This window comes from Heterodontus francisci, chromosome 5, assembly GCF_036365525.1.
Source record: "Heterodontus francisci isolate sHetFra1 chromosome 5, sHetFra1.hap1, whole genome shotgun sequence".
Taxonomy (NCBI): Eukaryota; Metazoa; Chordata; class Chondrichthyes; order Heterodontiformes; family Heterodontidae; genus Heterodontus; species Heterodontus francisci.
Window position 1 is genome coordinate 48,624,898 of NC_090375.1, and position 13,206 is coordinate 48,638,103.

Genomic DNA, 13,206 nt, shown 5'->3' on the forward strand with positions numbered 1-13,206 from the left:
AGATAATCTGTTTTTGTTCTAGTGGAAGTCTGAGTTATGATGAAAGGTCATCGACCTGAAACGTTAACTCTGTTTCTCTCTCCACAAATGCTGCCCGGCCTGCTGAATATTTTCTGTATTTATTTCAGATTTCCAGCATCTGCAGTATTTTGCTTTTGTAATCTGCTTTTATGACGTTGATTGAGTGATAAATATTCACCAGGATACTAGGAATAATTCCCCTGCTCTTCTTTGATATTGTGCCATGGCATCTTTTACGTCCATCTTAGAAAGCAGATGGGACCTTGGTTTAATGTCTAATATGAAAGACGCTACCTCTGATGGTGCAGCACTCCCTCAGTTTTAGTGCTGAAGTCTCTGGATGTGACTTGAACCCAGATCTTCTGACACAATGATTAGAGCGCTACCAACTGAACCACAGCTGGCTCTGCCTTTGATCAAGACCCATTGGTAGCCTCACCGAACAAAAATCTATTAATCTCAGTGTTACGACCAGGTGAGAAAGGCATCCAGGGGGCCCTTTCAGCGTTCACCTGGTTTTACTGTAACAGGGTTTAATTTTTTAGCTCCCCCTCGGTGGATCCTTGTTCTCTGCTTTTCAATTATAAGGCAAAGAAACCAGCACAAACAGGCTTTCTTAGGTTTAAAGAAGAAAAGTTGAAATTTATTAAACTTAAATTCTAATTCGGTTGACGCCTACGGATACACGACACGCCCACGCTAGCATGCATACGCGCTACACACATGCAAATAAAGACAGAAAAGAGCAGAAGAAAAATAAAGTGACAAGTTTGAGGCAATATCTGAAGAGTTTTTGTTATGGTTTTTTGAGCTCACTGTAGAGTTCTTGATTGTAGGTAGATCTTGCTTTTCGTTGGGGCCCAGTATTCTTCTTAAACCTTGTTCACTGTAGGAGACCTTTCTCTCTTGGGGTTCATGTGTCTTCAGTAGATTTGGAGTTCCGTGAGAAAGAGATGGGAGCAGGCAGACAGGAGAGGTTGTGGTGAACTAGCCAGGAGAGATCTTCTCAGTCCAGGAGCATTCTGCTTTCTGCCCAAACTGTTTGTACAAATTCAAAAAACCCAGGTTACCCAGAAGGTTAGTCATATGACTAGCTGGTTTGACCATGTCCATTTGTGTATTCGGCCATCTTAGCAGTCAACTTGGAATGCGGGCTCCCCGACCTTCGATGCCTGGTGACCAAAAGTCCATTTTGGGTTGAATGTGTCAGGGAATGGTCCTTTGTCCTTCCAATCACTGTCTGTTAATATGCAAATGTCTTTCCAGCCACGGCTGATCTCTTTAATAAGTCCTTTCTTTACTCCAGTAACAGTTTAAAATCAATATTCATGGCAAAATTAATGTGCCTCATTCTTGGCAGGTGGGGGCCTAGCAAGACACTCAGTCTTGAACATTTATATTGACTCAGCATCCATAGTCTTTTGGAGGACTAAAAGCAAAATACGGTGGATGCGGATGCAGTTCTGAAGAAGGGTCACTGACCTGAAACGTTAACTCTGCTTCTCTCTCCACAGATGCTGCCAAACCTGCTGAGTATTTCCAGCATTTCTTGTTTTTATTACAATTTTCTTTACCCTGAATGTGTAAAAGTGTTTCACGATATCACTCCCAAATGGCATCACTCTAATTTTAACCCTATGCTCTCTTGTTCAGCATTCTCGCACCAGAGAAAATAGTTTCTCTACATCTATTTTCGGTATCAGCCGTGGCTTAGTGGTAGCACTCTCAATGAGAGTTAGATGTTTGTAGGTTTGTTTCCCAATCCAGAAACTTATCCTTTATGTGAAAAAGTACTTCCTGATTTTACTTATAGAATCATAGAGCACAGAAGGAGGCCACTTGGCAACTGGGCCTGTGCTGGCTCTTTGAAAGAGCTATTCAATTAGTTCCACTCTCTTGCTCTTTCATCAAAGCCCTGCATTCTTTTCCCCTGCAAGTATTCATCCAATTCCCTTTTGAAAGTTATTAATTGCCCAGGTATGTTCTGTGCACAAAAAGCAGGACAAATCTGACCCGGCGAATTACCTCCCGATCAGTCTACTCCCATCATCAGTAAAGTGATGGAAGGGGGTCGTCAACAGTGCTTTCAAGCAGACTTGCTCAGCAATAACCTGCTCACTGATGCTCAGTTTGGGTTCCACCAGCTCCTGACCTCATTACAGCCTTGGTCCAAACATGGACAAAAGAGCTGAACTCCAGAGGTGAGGTGAGAGTGACTACCCTTGACATCAAGGCAGCATTTGACTGACTATGGCATCAAGGAGCCCTAGCAAAACTGGAGTCAATGGGATTCACGGGGAAAACTCTCTGCTGGTTGGAGTCATACCTAGCACAAAGGATGATGGTTGTGCTTACTGGAGGTCAATCTCAGCTCCAGGACATCACTGCAGGAGTTCCTCAGGATAGTGGCCGAGGCCCAACCATCTTCAGCTGCTTCATCAATGACCTTCCCTCCATCATAAGGTCAGAAGTGGGGATGTTCTCTAATGATTGCACAATGTTCAACACCTTTCGTGACTCCTCAGATACTGAAACAGTCCATGTCCAAATGCAGCAAAACCTGGACAACATCCAGGCTTGGGCAAGTGGCAAGTAACATTCACACTACACAAGTGCCAGGCAATGACCATTTCAAACAGGAGAATATCTAACCATCTCTCCTCGACATTCAATGGCATTACCATTGCTGAATCCCCCATTATCAACATCCTGGGGGTCACCATTGACCAGAAACTGAATGGAAGAGCCACATAAATGCTGTGTGGCTACAAGAGCAGGTCAATGTTGGGAATTCTGCGGCGAGTAACTCACCTCCTGACTCCCCAATGCTTGTCCATCATCTAAAAGGCACAAGTCAGGAGTGTGATGGAATACTCTCCACTTGCCTGAATGGGTGCAGTTTCAACAACACTAAAGAAACCTGACGCCATCCAGGACAAAGCAGCCCACTTGATTGGCACCCCACCCACCACCTTCAAAATTCCCTCCCTCCACCACCGACGCACAGTGGCAGCAGTGTGTACCATCTACAAGATTCACTGCAGCAACTCACCAAGGCTCCTGAGACAGCACCTTCCAAACCATGACCTCTACCACCTAGAAGGACAAGGGCAGCCGATGCATGGAAACATCACCACCTGCAAGTTCCCTCCAAGCCACACACCATCCTGACTTGTAACTGTATTGCCGTTCCTTCACTGTCATTGGGTCAAAATCCTGGAACTCCCTTTCTAACGGCACTGTGCGTGTACTTACACTCCAAGGAGTGCAGCGGTTCAAGAGGCAGCTCACTACCACCTTCTCAAGGGCAATCAGGAATGGACAATAAGTGCTGGCATAGCCGGAGGAGCCCACATCCCGAACGGATAAAAAAAAATCTACTACCTTTCTGGTACTCCCCTCTGGTTCTTTTGGCAATTAGCTTAAGTCTGTGTCCTCTGGTTACCAACGCTTCTACCACTGGAAGTTCCCTATTCACTCCATCAAAACCCATAAATTTGAACACATATATTAAATCTGCCTTTCACCTTCTCTGTTCTAAGGAGAACAATCCCAGTTTCTAACCAAAGTCCCTCATTCCTGGTATCATTCTAGTAAATCTCGTCTACACCCTCTCCAAGGCTTTGACGTTCCTCCTGAAGTTTTGTACCCAGAACTGGCCTAACCAGAGATTTATAAAGGTTAGGCAAACCTTCCTTGCTTTTTTAATCTACGTCTCTATTTATAAAGCTTTCTAACAGCCTGATCAACTTATCCTACCACCTTAAAATTTGTGTACGTAAACCCCCAGGTCTCTTGGTTTCTGTAGAATTGTACTATTCAGTTTATTTTGCCTCTCTTATTCTTCCTTCCAAAATAAATCACTTCACACTTCTATGCATTAAATTTCAGCTGTCAGATGTCTGCCCATTTCACCAGTTTGTCCATATCCTCCTGAAGTCTGTTTGTATCCTCTTGACTATTTACAACAGTTCCAAGTTTCAGGTCATCTGCAAGCTTTGAAATAATGCCCTGAATACCCAAGCCCAGGTCATGAAAGTATACCAAGAAGAGCAATGGCCCTAATAGTGACCCCTGGGGGACACCGCTGTATGCTTCCCTTGAGTCTGAAAAACAACTTTTTACCACTACTCTGTTTTCTGTTCCTTAGCCAATGTTGTATCGATGCTGCCACTTGCTCTTTAATTCCAGGGGCTACAATTGAGTTTGAGCACACAAAATAGCCTTGCATTTCAGATGTAGCAATGAAGGAGTACTGCATTGACAGAGTTGCTATCTCTAAGATGAAATATTAGGCTAAGGTCTTGTCTCAGCTGGACATAAAGATCCTGGACAATAATTATCCCTTAACCAAAATCTTTATCTATTCATTGTCTAATTGCTGATTGAAAGACCTTACTTTGCAAAAATCAGCTAATTCCTAAGTTAAAACAGTGACTACACTTCAAAAAAAAACTGCTTCATTGGCTGTAAAGTGCTTTGGGAAATTCTGTAGACGGCACTATATAAATGGAAAATCTTTCTTTTTAAAAAATGTTTTCAACTACAAGTTTGTCATAGATTTCACCCAGATTTTCCCCTTTGACAGCAGATGGCAATGATGTGCTGGTTACAATCTACGACTACCCACCAGCAACAATAAGCCAACCGATCTTCAGGATGGGGGAGAAGCTGCGCATTATAGCAGAGTAAGTAAAATCCTACCAACACAATACTTAACAAGGAATACAGGGAAGGACCTCAATAGTGAACTTTGCCACATCATGCAAGTGAGCCTAAACAGTGTGCATGCAACATATTTGAGCATGACGGAGGGGTAATTGAAGTCTTGTCCAGTGTTGCTCTCATTCAGTGTTCATGTGCTCATGTAAGCTCACACAAGGACATACATACAGATGCATACAAACATATGCACACACACAGTTACTTTCTCGTAGTGTTTATTAGATAGTTATCAAGGTTGAAAACGGCTTGATTTCTTTCCCCCCTCATTTTAGTTAGATACACAGAAGCCAATTACAGTACCTCTTCTGCCACCCCAGCTAAGATCAGTCAGCTCCGCAAATTAATTTGGACAGTCTTAAATGTGGTAGTGGGTTTCTGGCCATTACTGATCAAAATAAAAGACAGTGTTAATCATCATTTGAGCCTTTCCACTAATTTTAAAGCCTTCAAGATCACTCCCAGCTATTCATTCTGTAAAACATGCAGAGCATTGAATAAAAAAATTTCTGTACCATTGCAGTTCAAGTTATAAAAGTAGCTGTAATTTCAATGTGAACCACTTATTTTCTCAGCAAACTGAGGGTTAAATTTAGTGAAAGATCAGGTTGAATTTCATGAGCCCTCTAGGGACAGGCAGGGTGGTGGAGGGACAGTGCCCTCTGCCTTCCCAACACCTTTGAATTTAGTCTGGGGTGGGAAAGTCAAGGAAGGTCTTCCCGCCCAGAGGCCAATTGAAGCCCTCGAGGCCAATTAAAAAAGCAGTGGCAGTGGGGCCCTCCACCATGTGTTGAGGCCGCCTGGGCTGGTGGGTTGCGGGCAGACCTGCCTGCCTGGACAATCTGAGGCCCACCTCCCTCTCCTCAACAACCTACACTCCGCGCCCCCCTCCGACTCCTCACTGGGGCCTGCCTGACTGGCCCCGGCGAACCCGTCCCACTTAACTGCAGTCCAGGGTTCAATGGCTGCTCCTGGTCCGGTGACTGTTGTTCCAGCAATGGCCACTGCTCCTGATGGCACTCTTGGAGGCGGCCTTTAAGGAGGGGACAATGGTGTCACGTAGTTAATTGCCCGAGCTCTGTGAAATGCAGCCAGGGGTCCCCTATACAGCCAAGGTGAAGGTTCCCCTCATCTTTTTGGCCCAGCATTGGGACTCCCACTGGCTGCATAAAATTCAGCCCATCATTTTTGACCCATTATTCAAAGAAGGCAAAGGCCTAATCAACCTCTTCCTTATTTACACATTGAAATCAAATCAGCTGGGGTTAATGGGCAGCACAGTGGCACAGTGGTTAGCACCGCAGCCTCATAACTCCAGCGACCCAGGTTCAGTTCTGGGTACTGCCTGTGCGGAGTTTGCAAGTTCTCCCTATGACCGCGTGGGTTTTCACCGGGTGTTCCGGTTTCCTCCCACAGCCAAAGACTTGCAGGTTAATAGATAAATTGGCCATTGTAAATTGCCCCTAGTATAGGTAGGTGGTAGGAGTATGGTGGGAATGTGGTAGGGAATATAGGATTAATATAGGATTAGTATAAATGGTGGTTGTTGGTCAGCACAGAGTCGGTGGGCCAAAGGGCCTGTTTCAGCGCTGTATCTCGAAATAAATAAATATAAATAAATAAATCTCTAAGGCATGTGCAGCAGAGGTAGTTGAAAATATTGGTAGAAATTACTTTGGAGCTTCTTCTGATTGGTTACCATAACTTGAGTGTTAGATTGGTGGAAACTCTTAAATAATCATGTGAGTGGTGCTTCTGGTGATCTTCCTCCACAGTTACGGCAGCCAATAGGGAGAACTCACCTGAGGAAATTCCTGACATATGTAGCCAAGAAATGAGGAGATGGGCTTATGCTAAAGAATAGTTCCGCCATGATCAATTAAATGGGGGAACAGGCTTGAGAAGCTCAGTGGCTTAATCCTGCTCCTATGTATGCTGTTTCCCATCCTTATTCAGAATGTTAATATTATCTTTGCTTAAAATGTTTTGTTAAATACTTCCTTGATTTGAAATGAAAAGGTGCTTTGGAGATCTGAATTAATTGGTATTAGTAGTGTAGAGAAGTCAAAATGTCAATTGTTAAAAGGGTTTAGAAGACATACAATTGGCAACAAGTAGAATGGCCAAAATAATTACGATGAACCTTCTGCTCAGACCCTTCTGAGCTATGGCTCTCGGGCTCATCTTGCTGTCAGAAGAATGCCGCTGTAGACAGTGGGAATGCAAAGTTAAGGGAACACTACTCAACCAAGGTAAGGGCATTTGTTCACAATCAATTTAGTCATCATTCCCTGTTCAGGATTGCTTTATTGAGGTTAAAAAGAAGTCCAATCCAAAAGTTTTCAGAGCATGAATCTTATTAGTGGTGTAGATCAGTTATGTGCAAGTTTCCTTGGGAAAAACTGGCACGACTTTGCTCTTTTGCTGTAATCACACAAACTTTCCAGGAAATTCTGGACCATCGTTTCTTATGATAATTAAAGATTCCTCAAGATTCATTGTTTTGATAATGACAAAATCTGAAGCTTTTGATTAGATTTCAGTCTTGTAACTCAAACCCAGGGCTCCATTACTGTCTACATTAAAAAAGTTACTTGAATTTATATAGCATCTTTCATTTCCTCAAGATGTCCCAAAGAATTTCACGGCCAATGAAATACTTTTGAAGAGTAGCCAATGTTACAGGCAACTGACAGCCAATAAAGAAAACAACCTCTTCTTAGACAAGTGGACTTACTTCTACGCTGGTTCAGTAGTTTCTGAGATGGTTGATAAGTTCACTGCGTGATCTGCCACATGAGGGGCAGGTGGTGCTTGAAGGGTCAGGTAGATGAGTGGTTTGGAGGTTTGTGCGGTTCCTTGATGCCTCAACTTTGCCTCTGCACATTCCCGATGGAGACCCTCGAGGTGGACGATGCCTTCCTGAATGAGCTTTCTCCATCTAGGAAGGGACTCCCATGAGTTGATTCTTCAGGGTCTCACAGACAGCAATGGAATATATGAGATAATCCGTTTCCGTGGTGTTAGTTGAGAGATAAATCTTGGCTGGGATACTGGGAGAACTGTCGTGCTGTTCTTCAAATAACATAAAAGGCCTTTTTACAGGCTGGCTATACCTGTGTTTAACATCTTGTTCCAAATATCAGGTGGTACAGACAGGGTACAGGTACATATATGGTCTACTGGATAAGTTTCAATCAGGAAACAAAATTCTCAAATTTTTGTAAACTCGATTGCCTTTAAAAATTTTTTTTTAAACTTCTCAGGAGATTGCATAACTGGGTGCCTAATGCTGCTCCTCCAGGCTTGACAGTCTTTTCCCGCCCATCAATTTTATACGTTTGCATCTCATGCAAAAAGCTGGTACTCGCGACAATGTACCACTCCCTCAGTATTGCTTAGATTATGTGCACAAGCCTCCAAAATGGGACTTAGAATTCAGGATGTTCTGAATTAGAGGTGAAAGTGTTACCACTGAGCCAAGATTGACACTATATCATTGAACAACGTGCCAAAGACTTTTTTCCTTCACATAGTGGATACTCCACTCATATCATGCTTTTTTTTTCCAGAGAAGGGGATTGGTGGAGAGTGAGGTCCATCATTGCTGAACGTGAGAACTACATCCCACGTGCCTGTGTTGCTCGGGTTTACCATGGGTATGTTAATTAGATGCGGTTCATCTTTACTTGACTTGCATTTTCCTCCCCCAATAACTACTTGAATTTATGTCATGCTTTTGTTGTAGTAAAACATCCCAAGGCGCTTCGCAGAAGCATCATCAAACAAAATTTGATACCGAGCCACATAAGCAGCCAATAGAATGGGTGACCAGCAAGCTGGGCCAAAGAGGTAGATTTTCAGAAGCTTCTTAAAGGAGGAGACAGAGGTAGAGAGGCAGAGAGGTTTTGGAAGGAAATTCAGGAGCTTAGGGCCTAGGCAGCTGAAGGCACGGCCGCCAATGGCAGAGCGATGAAAATCGGGGATACTCAAGAGGCCAGAATTGGAGGAGCGTAAAGACCTTGGAGGGTTGTAGGCATGGAGGAGGTTACAAAGATAAGGAGCAGTGAGGCCAGGAAGGCATCTCAGCGCCACATTGAGTCAGGAAATTAAGCTATTTTGGAAAATGGATCTCTCATCATCTGATGCCACTTCCACTCAGTTTCATCCCCCGATGTGCCCGATTCCATGGTCTGTCATGTGTTAATTGATTTCAAGCAGGATGCTAAAATTGGTCTCAGCACCCTTGGGGCTAAAGAGGGGGAAAAATATCAAAGATTTTTTCTCTTGAATACTAACAAGTATCCCTTAGTGGAAAGTGCATTATAGGGGTACACTTGGTGAGGACAGATTATTCAAGCTCAGCTGGGATGCACCTCCATGTCAAATACCCTAACACTCATTACCTAGGCCCATCTACGAAGGATTATCACTTGTCTGAAGAACCAAGCACTGATGGCTCCCATGGTACTATATCCCAACACCCAATATAAGTCAGCACTTTCCATAATGAAGAAGAGGAACAATTAGGGGTAAAAAGAAACTGCTGTTCCTCGAACTTGCGTTGATGTTCACTGGAACACTGCAGCAATCCCAGGACAGAGATGTGAGCATGAGAGCAAGGGGGAGTGTTGAAATGATGCTCACATCTCTGTCCTGGGATTGCTGCAGTGTTCCAGTGAACATCAACGCAAGCTCGAGGAACAGCATCTCATCTACCGATTAGGCACACTACAGCCTGCCGGACTGAACATTGAGTTCAATAATTTCAGAGCATGACAGCCCCCCATTTTACTTTCATTTTTTGTTATTTTTTCTTCCTTTTTTTTACATTCTTTTTTACATTTTTTACTATCTTTTTTTGCATTTATTTCATTTCATCTTAGTTTGTTCAGTTTGCTTACCCACTGTTTTTTTCAGGTTTTTTTTCAGGTTTGCACTTGCTGCTGTTCAATATTCAGTGTATTTACACCTAATCTGTACTAATGCTTTGTCTTTCAACATACCATTAACATATTGTTTGCCTTTGCTTCGTGACCTTTTGGTCAGCTATGTGGCCTGGTCCAATCTAGACCTCCTTTGTTATCTCTTGCCCCACCCCCACCTCACTTGCTTATAATCTGTGACTTTTCTAATATTTGTCAGTTCCGAAGAAGGGTCACTGACCCGAAACGTTAACTCTGCTTCTCTTTCCACAGATGCTGCCAGACCTGCTGAGTGATTCCAGCATTTCTTGTTTTAGTTTCAGATTTCCAGCATCCGCAGTATTTTGCTTTTATCTCTATTTTAATAGTTTTGAGCTATCATAATTTTGAACAGCTCTATTAAATCTCTACTGAGAACAATCCTAGTTTCTCTAGTCTCTCCACATAACTGATTTCCCTCACCCCCTGTATATTACCAGTAAATCTCCCCAGCACCCTTTTTGAGGCCTTGACATCTTTTGCAATAGTTACCAAAATCATAGGAGATCTTTTCATAATTTAAAACAATACTAGAAGTTTACAGCAAATCAGAAAGCATCTAATAAAGAAAGATAGGTTAATGGTTCAGCTACTTTTAGAAATTAACAGGAAGGGTGGTTGAAGCCAGGATGCTGGGTTCATTTGAGCTCGATGATGTAAGAGAAACAAAAAATGTTAGTATTCTGGAAGACCAAAATCAAGTAGATGATAGGAAATTCTTCATCCCATCCTCTTGTGATCTAGTCAGATTAAACAAAGAAGGACAGCAGGTAGGGAACAAAGTTGAAAGTGCTAGCTAGTTTCACAAAAAAAATAAGCTAATAGAAAGAACTTGCATTTGGACAATGCCTTGTCCTCTTCTCAGGCTGACTCAAAATACTTCACAACATAATGGGCTGAATTTTAACTGAAAAAAAGGATGTGTTTTGGGTCCGTTGGGAGGCTACAGTCTCAGAAATCTGTTTCCTGACCGAAACTGACCCATTTTCAGCTTTAAGTGCAGCTAGAAGGTAGGCGACTAACCTGACCTAAAGAGGTGGGGTTTTTTTATTTCTTCATGGAATGCGGGCCTCGCTGGCTAGGATAGCATTTATTGCCCATCCCTAATTGCCCTTGAGAAGGTGGTGGTGAACTGCCTTTTTAAACCACTGCAGTCCATGTGGGGTAGGTACACCCACAGTGCTGTTAGGAAGGGAGTTCCAGAGTTGCAATTTTAAATATGGTAGTGAGGCTCCCAGCCTTATTCTTGTTCTACTTTTGAAATTTAACTGCTGTTGGCCAGGTTTCCTTAGCATCAGGGAACCCAGCAGCTTCCTCAACTGGTGGATTCAGGAATAAGTGAGGACTTGTTGGATTCAGGTAATAAGTCCCTTTACACTTACCTCTTGGATCCAGGTGCTTGTCTGAGGAGGCTCTGTGATTGGGCCCTCCTGACAACGACCCTCCTCCCCACCCCCCGAGTCCTCTAACCTTCCCTTCCCCCCACAACCAGGTGCTGAGCCCCCCTACCACCAGGCCCCAATCCACCCTGTGGTCCCCTAATGCCTTTGATTTCCCCCCACACGATCAGGGCCCTATCCCTCCTCCACCGACCAGGCCCCAAACCACACCCCTCCATCCCCACCACCAGGCCCGGATCCACGTTCACCACCCCAAGGCCTTCGATGTTTTCTATAAATTCATTGCTACTTTACTCTTACACTCCATGCCTATGCTTATAAACCCAGAATTTCAAATTCTCCCTTCATGACTGTCATTACCCGATTTCAGGGAATTACTATTTGAATCTCTCGGTCACACTTTTCATCCAAAATTGTTGAAGTTCATGGAAAATAAAATCGGATGAGCTGCATTGTTGGCTGCAAACGTGCAATCACCTGAATTTTGTCCACCAGTAGAAGTTAAAATTTCCCTCAAGGGGTGCTGCATTGTTGGAAATTCTGCCTTTCAAATGAATAATTGAACGGAGGCCTGCCTGCTTGTTCAGATGATATAAAAGATTGCATAGCATGATCTGAAGATTAGGGAGGTTTCCTGGCCAACATTCCTCTATTAACCCAAAATTAGTTATTTATCTCCTTTGCTGTTTCTGTAAATTTGCTGCTGCATTTCCTTACATACCAACAGTGACTGCACTTCAAAGATGTCTGAGGATGTGGTATGGTGCCTTGATCAATGCAAGTTCTTTCTAATCATCATTTAGAATATTTTTCTAAGAAATGTAATAGAGGTAATTCATTCATGACCCAGTTTTATAGATTGATGACTAAATCAAGAAAAAAAATGCCTCCCCCGTCTTATTTATCTGGTGAATGATCACTGGTGCCATTTTCCATACACAGTTGGCTCTTTGAAGGAATCGGGAGACAGAAGGCGGAAGAGTTGCTGCAGCTGTCTGGCAACAAAAGAGGCTCCTTCTTGATACGGCAAAGCGAAAGCCAAAAAGGTAGGTTCATACCTGTCCTATTGCACATGAAGTACATATGTACCAAAGCATTAAAAGTTAAGCCATTTCACCCTCAGATTTGTTTTGGTGTTGGTGTTTTTCACCTAATCTGATTCCACTCTCCTGCTTTCTCCTTCAAGCTTTTTTAATATTCTTTTCAAGTAACTAACTAATTACCTTTGAAAGGGCTTATGTATTCTGCTTCAACTGTGGTTTGTGGCAGATGATTCCACAGTTTAACCATCCTCTGGCTAAAGATATTTTTAACCATCAGCTTTTAATTATGTTATGTTTGTGCCATCTTATTCACCAGTGAGAGTAATTTATTAATATTAATGCTATAATTTATATTCTTGAATATCTCTTAAGAGGCCACTCCTTAACGTTCTCTGTTGCTGCAAAAATAAGGCAGAACCACTGTCTCTATAACTGTAACCCTGCACATCCATGCCGACTCTTGTGAATTTCTCATGAGAAATGTGATTTCATAGTCAAATTCAGCCTCACTCACAATTTCGCGAGAGGAGTCTGAAAACTTAGGATTTTTAACAGTCCTTCTGTGCATTTTTATATCAAATATCTCGATTTATGAAAGTTTGTCTCTTGATTTTTTTTTATTATTTGTTCATGGGATGTGGGCGTCGCTGGCTCAATCAGCATTTATTACCCATCCCTAATTGGCTTTGAGAAGGTGGTGGTGAGCTGCCTTCTTGAACTGCTGCAGTCCACGTGGGGTAGGTAGACCCACAGTGCTGTTAGGAAGGGAATTCCAGGATTTTGACCCAGTGATAATGAAGGAATGGCAATATAGTTCCAAGTCAGGATGGTGTGTGGCTTGGAGGGGAACTTGCAGGTGGTTGTGCTTCCATGCATCTGCTATCCTAACTCTTCTAGGTGGTGGAGGTCACAGGTTTGGAAGGTGCTGTCTAAGGAGCCTTGGTGCATTGCTGTAGTGCATCTTGTGGATGGTACACACTGCTGGCACTGTGCATCGGTGGTGGAGGGAGTGAATGGGGTGCTAATCAAATAGGCTGCTTTGTCCTGGATGGTGTC

The 13,206-nt window shown here is 43.1% G+C and overlaps 2 protein-coding genes across 5 annotated transcripts in view; one reads left to right on the top strand and one right to left on the bottom strand.

The window, feature by feature from the left end:
• tg (thyroglobulin) overlaps positions 1 to 13,206 on the bottom strand; it is a 532,338-nt gene that overhangs the window by 238,889 nt on the left and 280,243 nt on the right. The window lies entirely within an intron of this gene.
• Positions 1 to 13,206, top strand: part of sla1a (Src like adaptor 1a) — a 58,035-nt gene that overhangs the window by 32,477 nt on the left and 12,352 nt on the right. For 2 of the 4 annotated variants that reach the window (XM_068031399.1, XM_068031401.1), the window contains 3 exons: positions 4,610 to 4,709; positions 8,316 to 8,402; positions 12,050 to 12,153. In XM_068031399.1, coding sequence (XP_067887500.1) covers positions 4,610 to 4,709; positions 8,316 to 8,402; positions 12,050 to 12,153 — 291 coding nt within the window. The remainder of the gene's footprint in view (positions 1 to 4,609; positions 4,710 to 8,315; positions 8,403 to 12,049; positions 12,154 to 13,206) is intronic. The other 2 variants (XM_068031402.1, XM_068031400.1) reach the window with 1 other exon arrangement.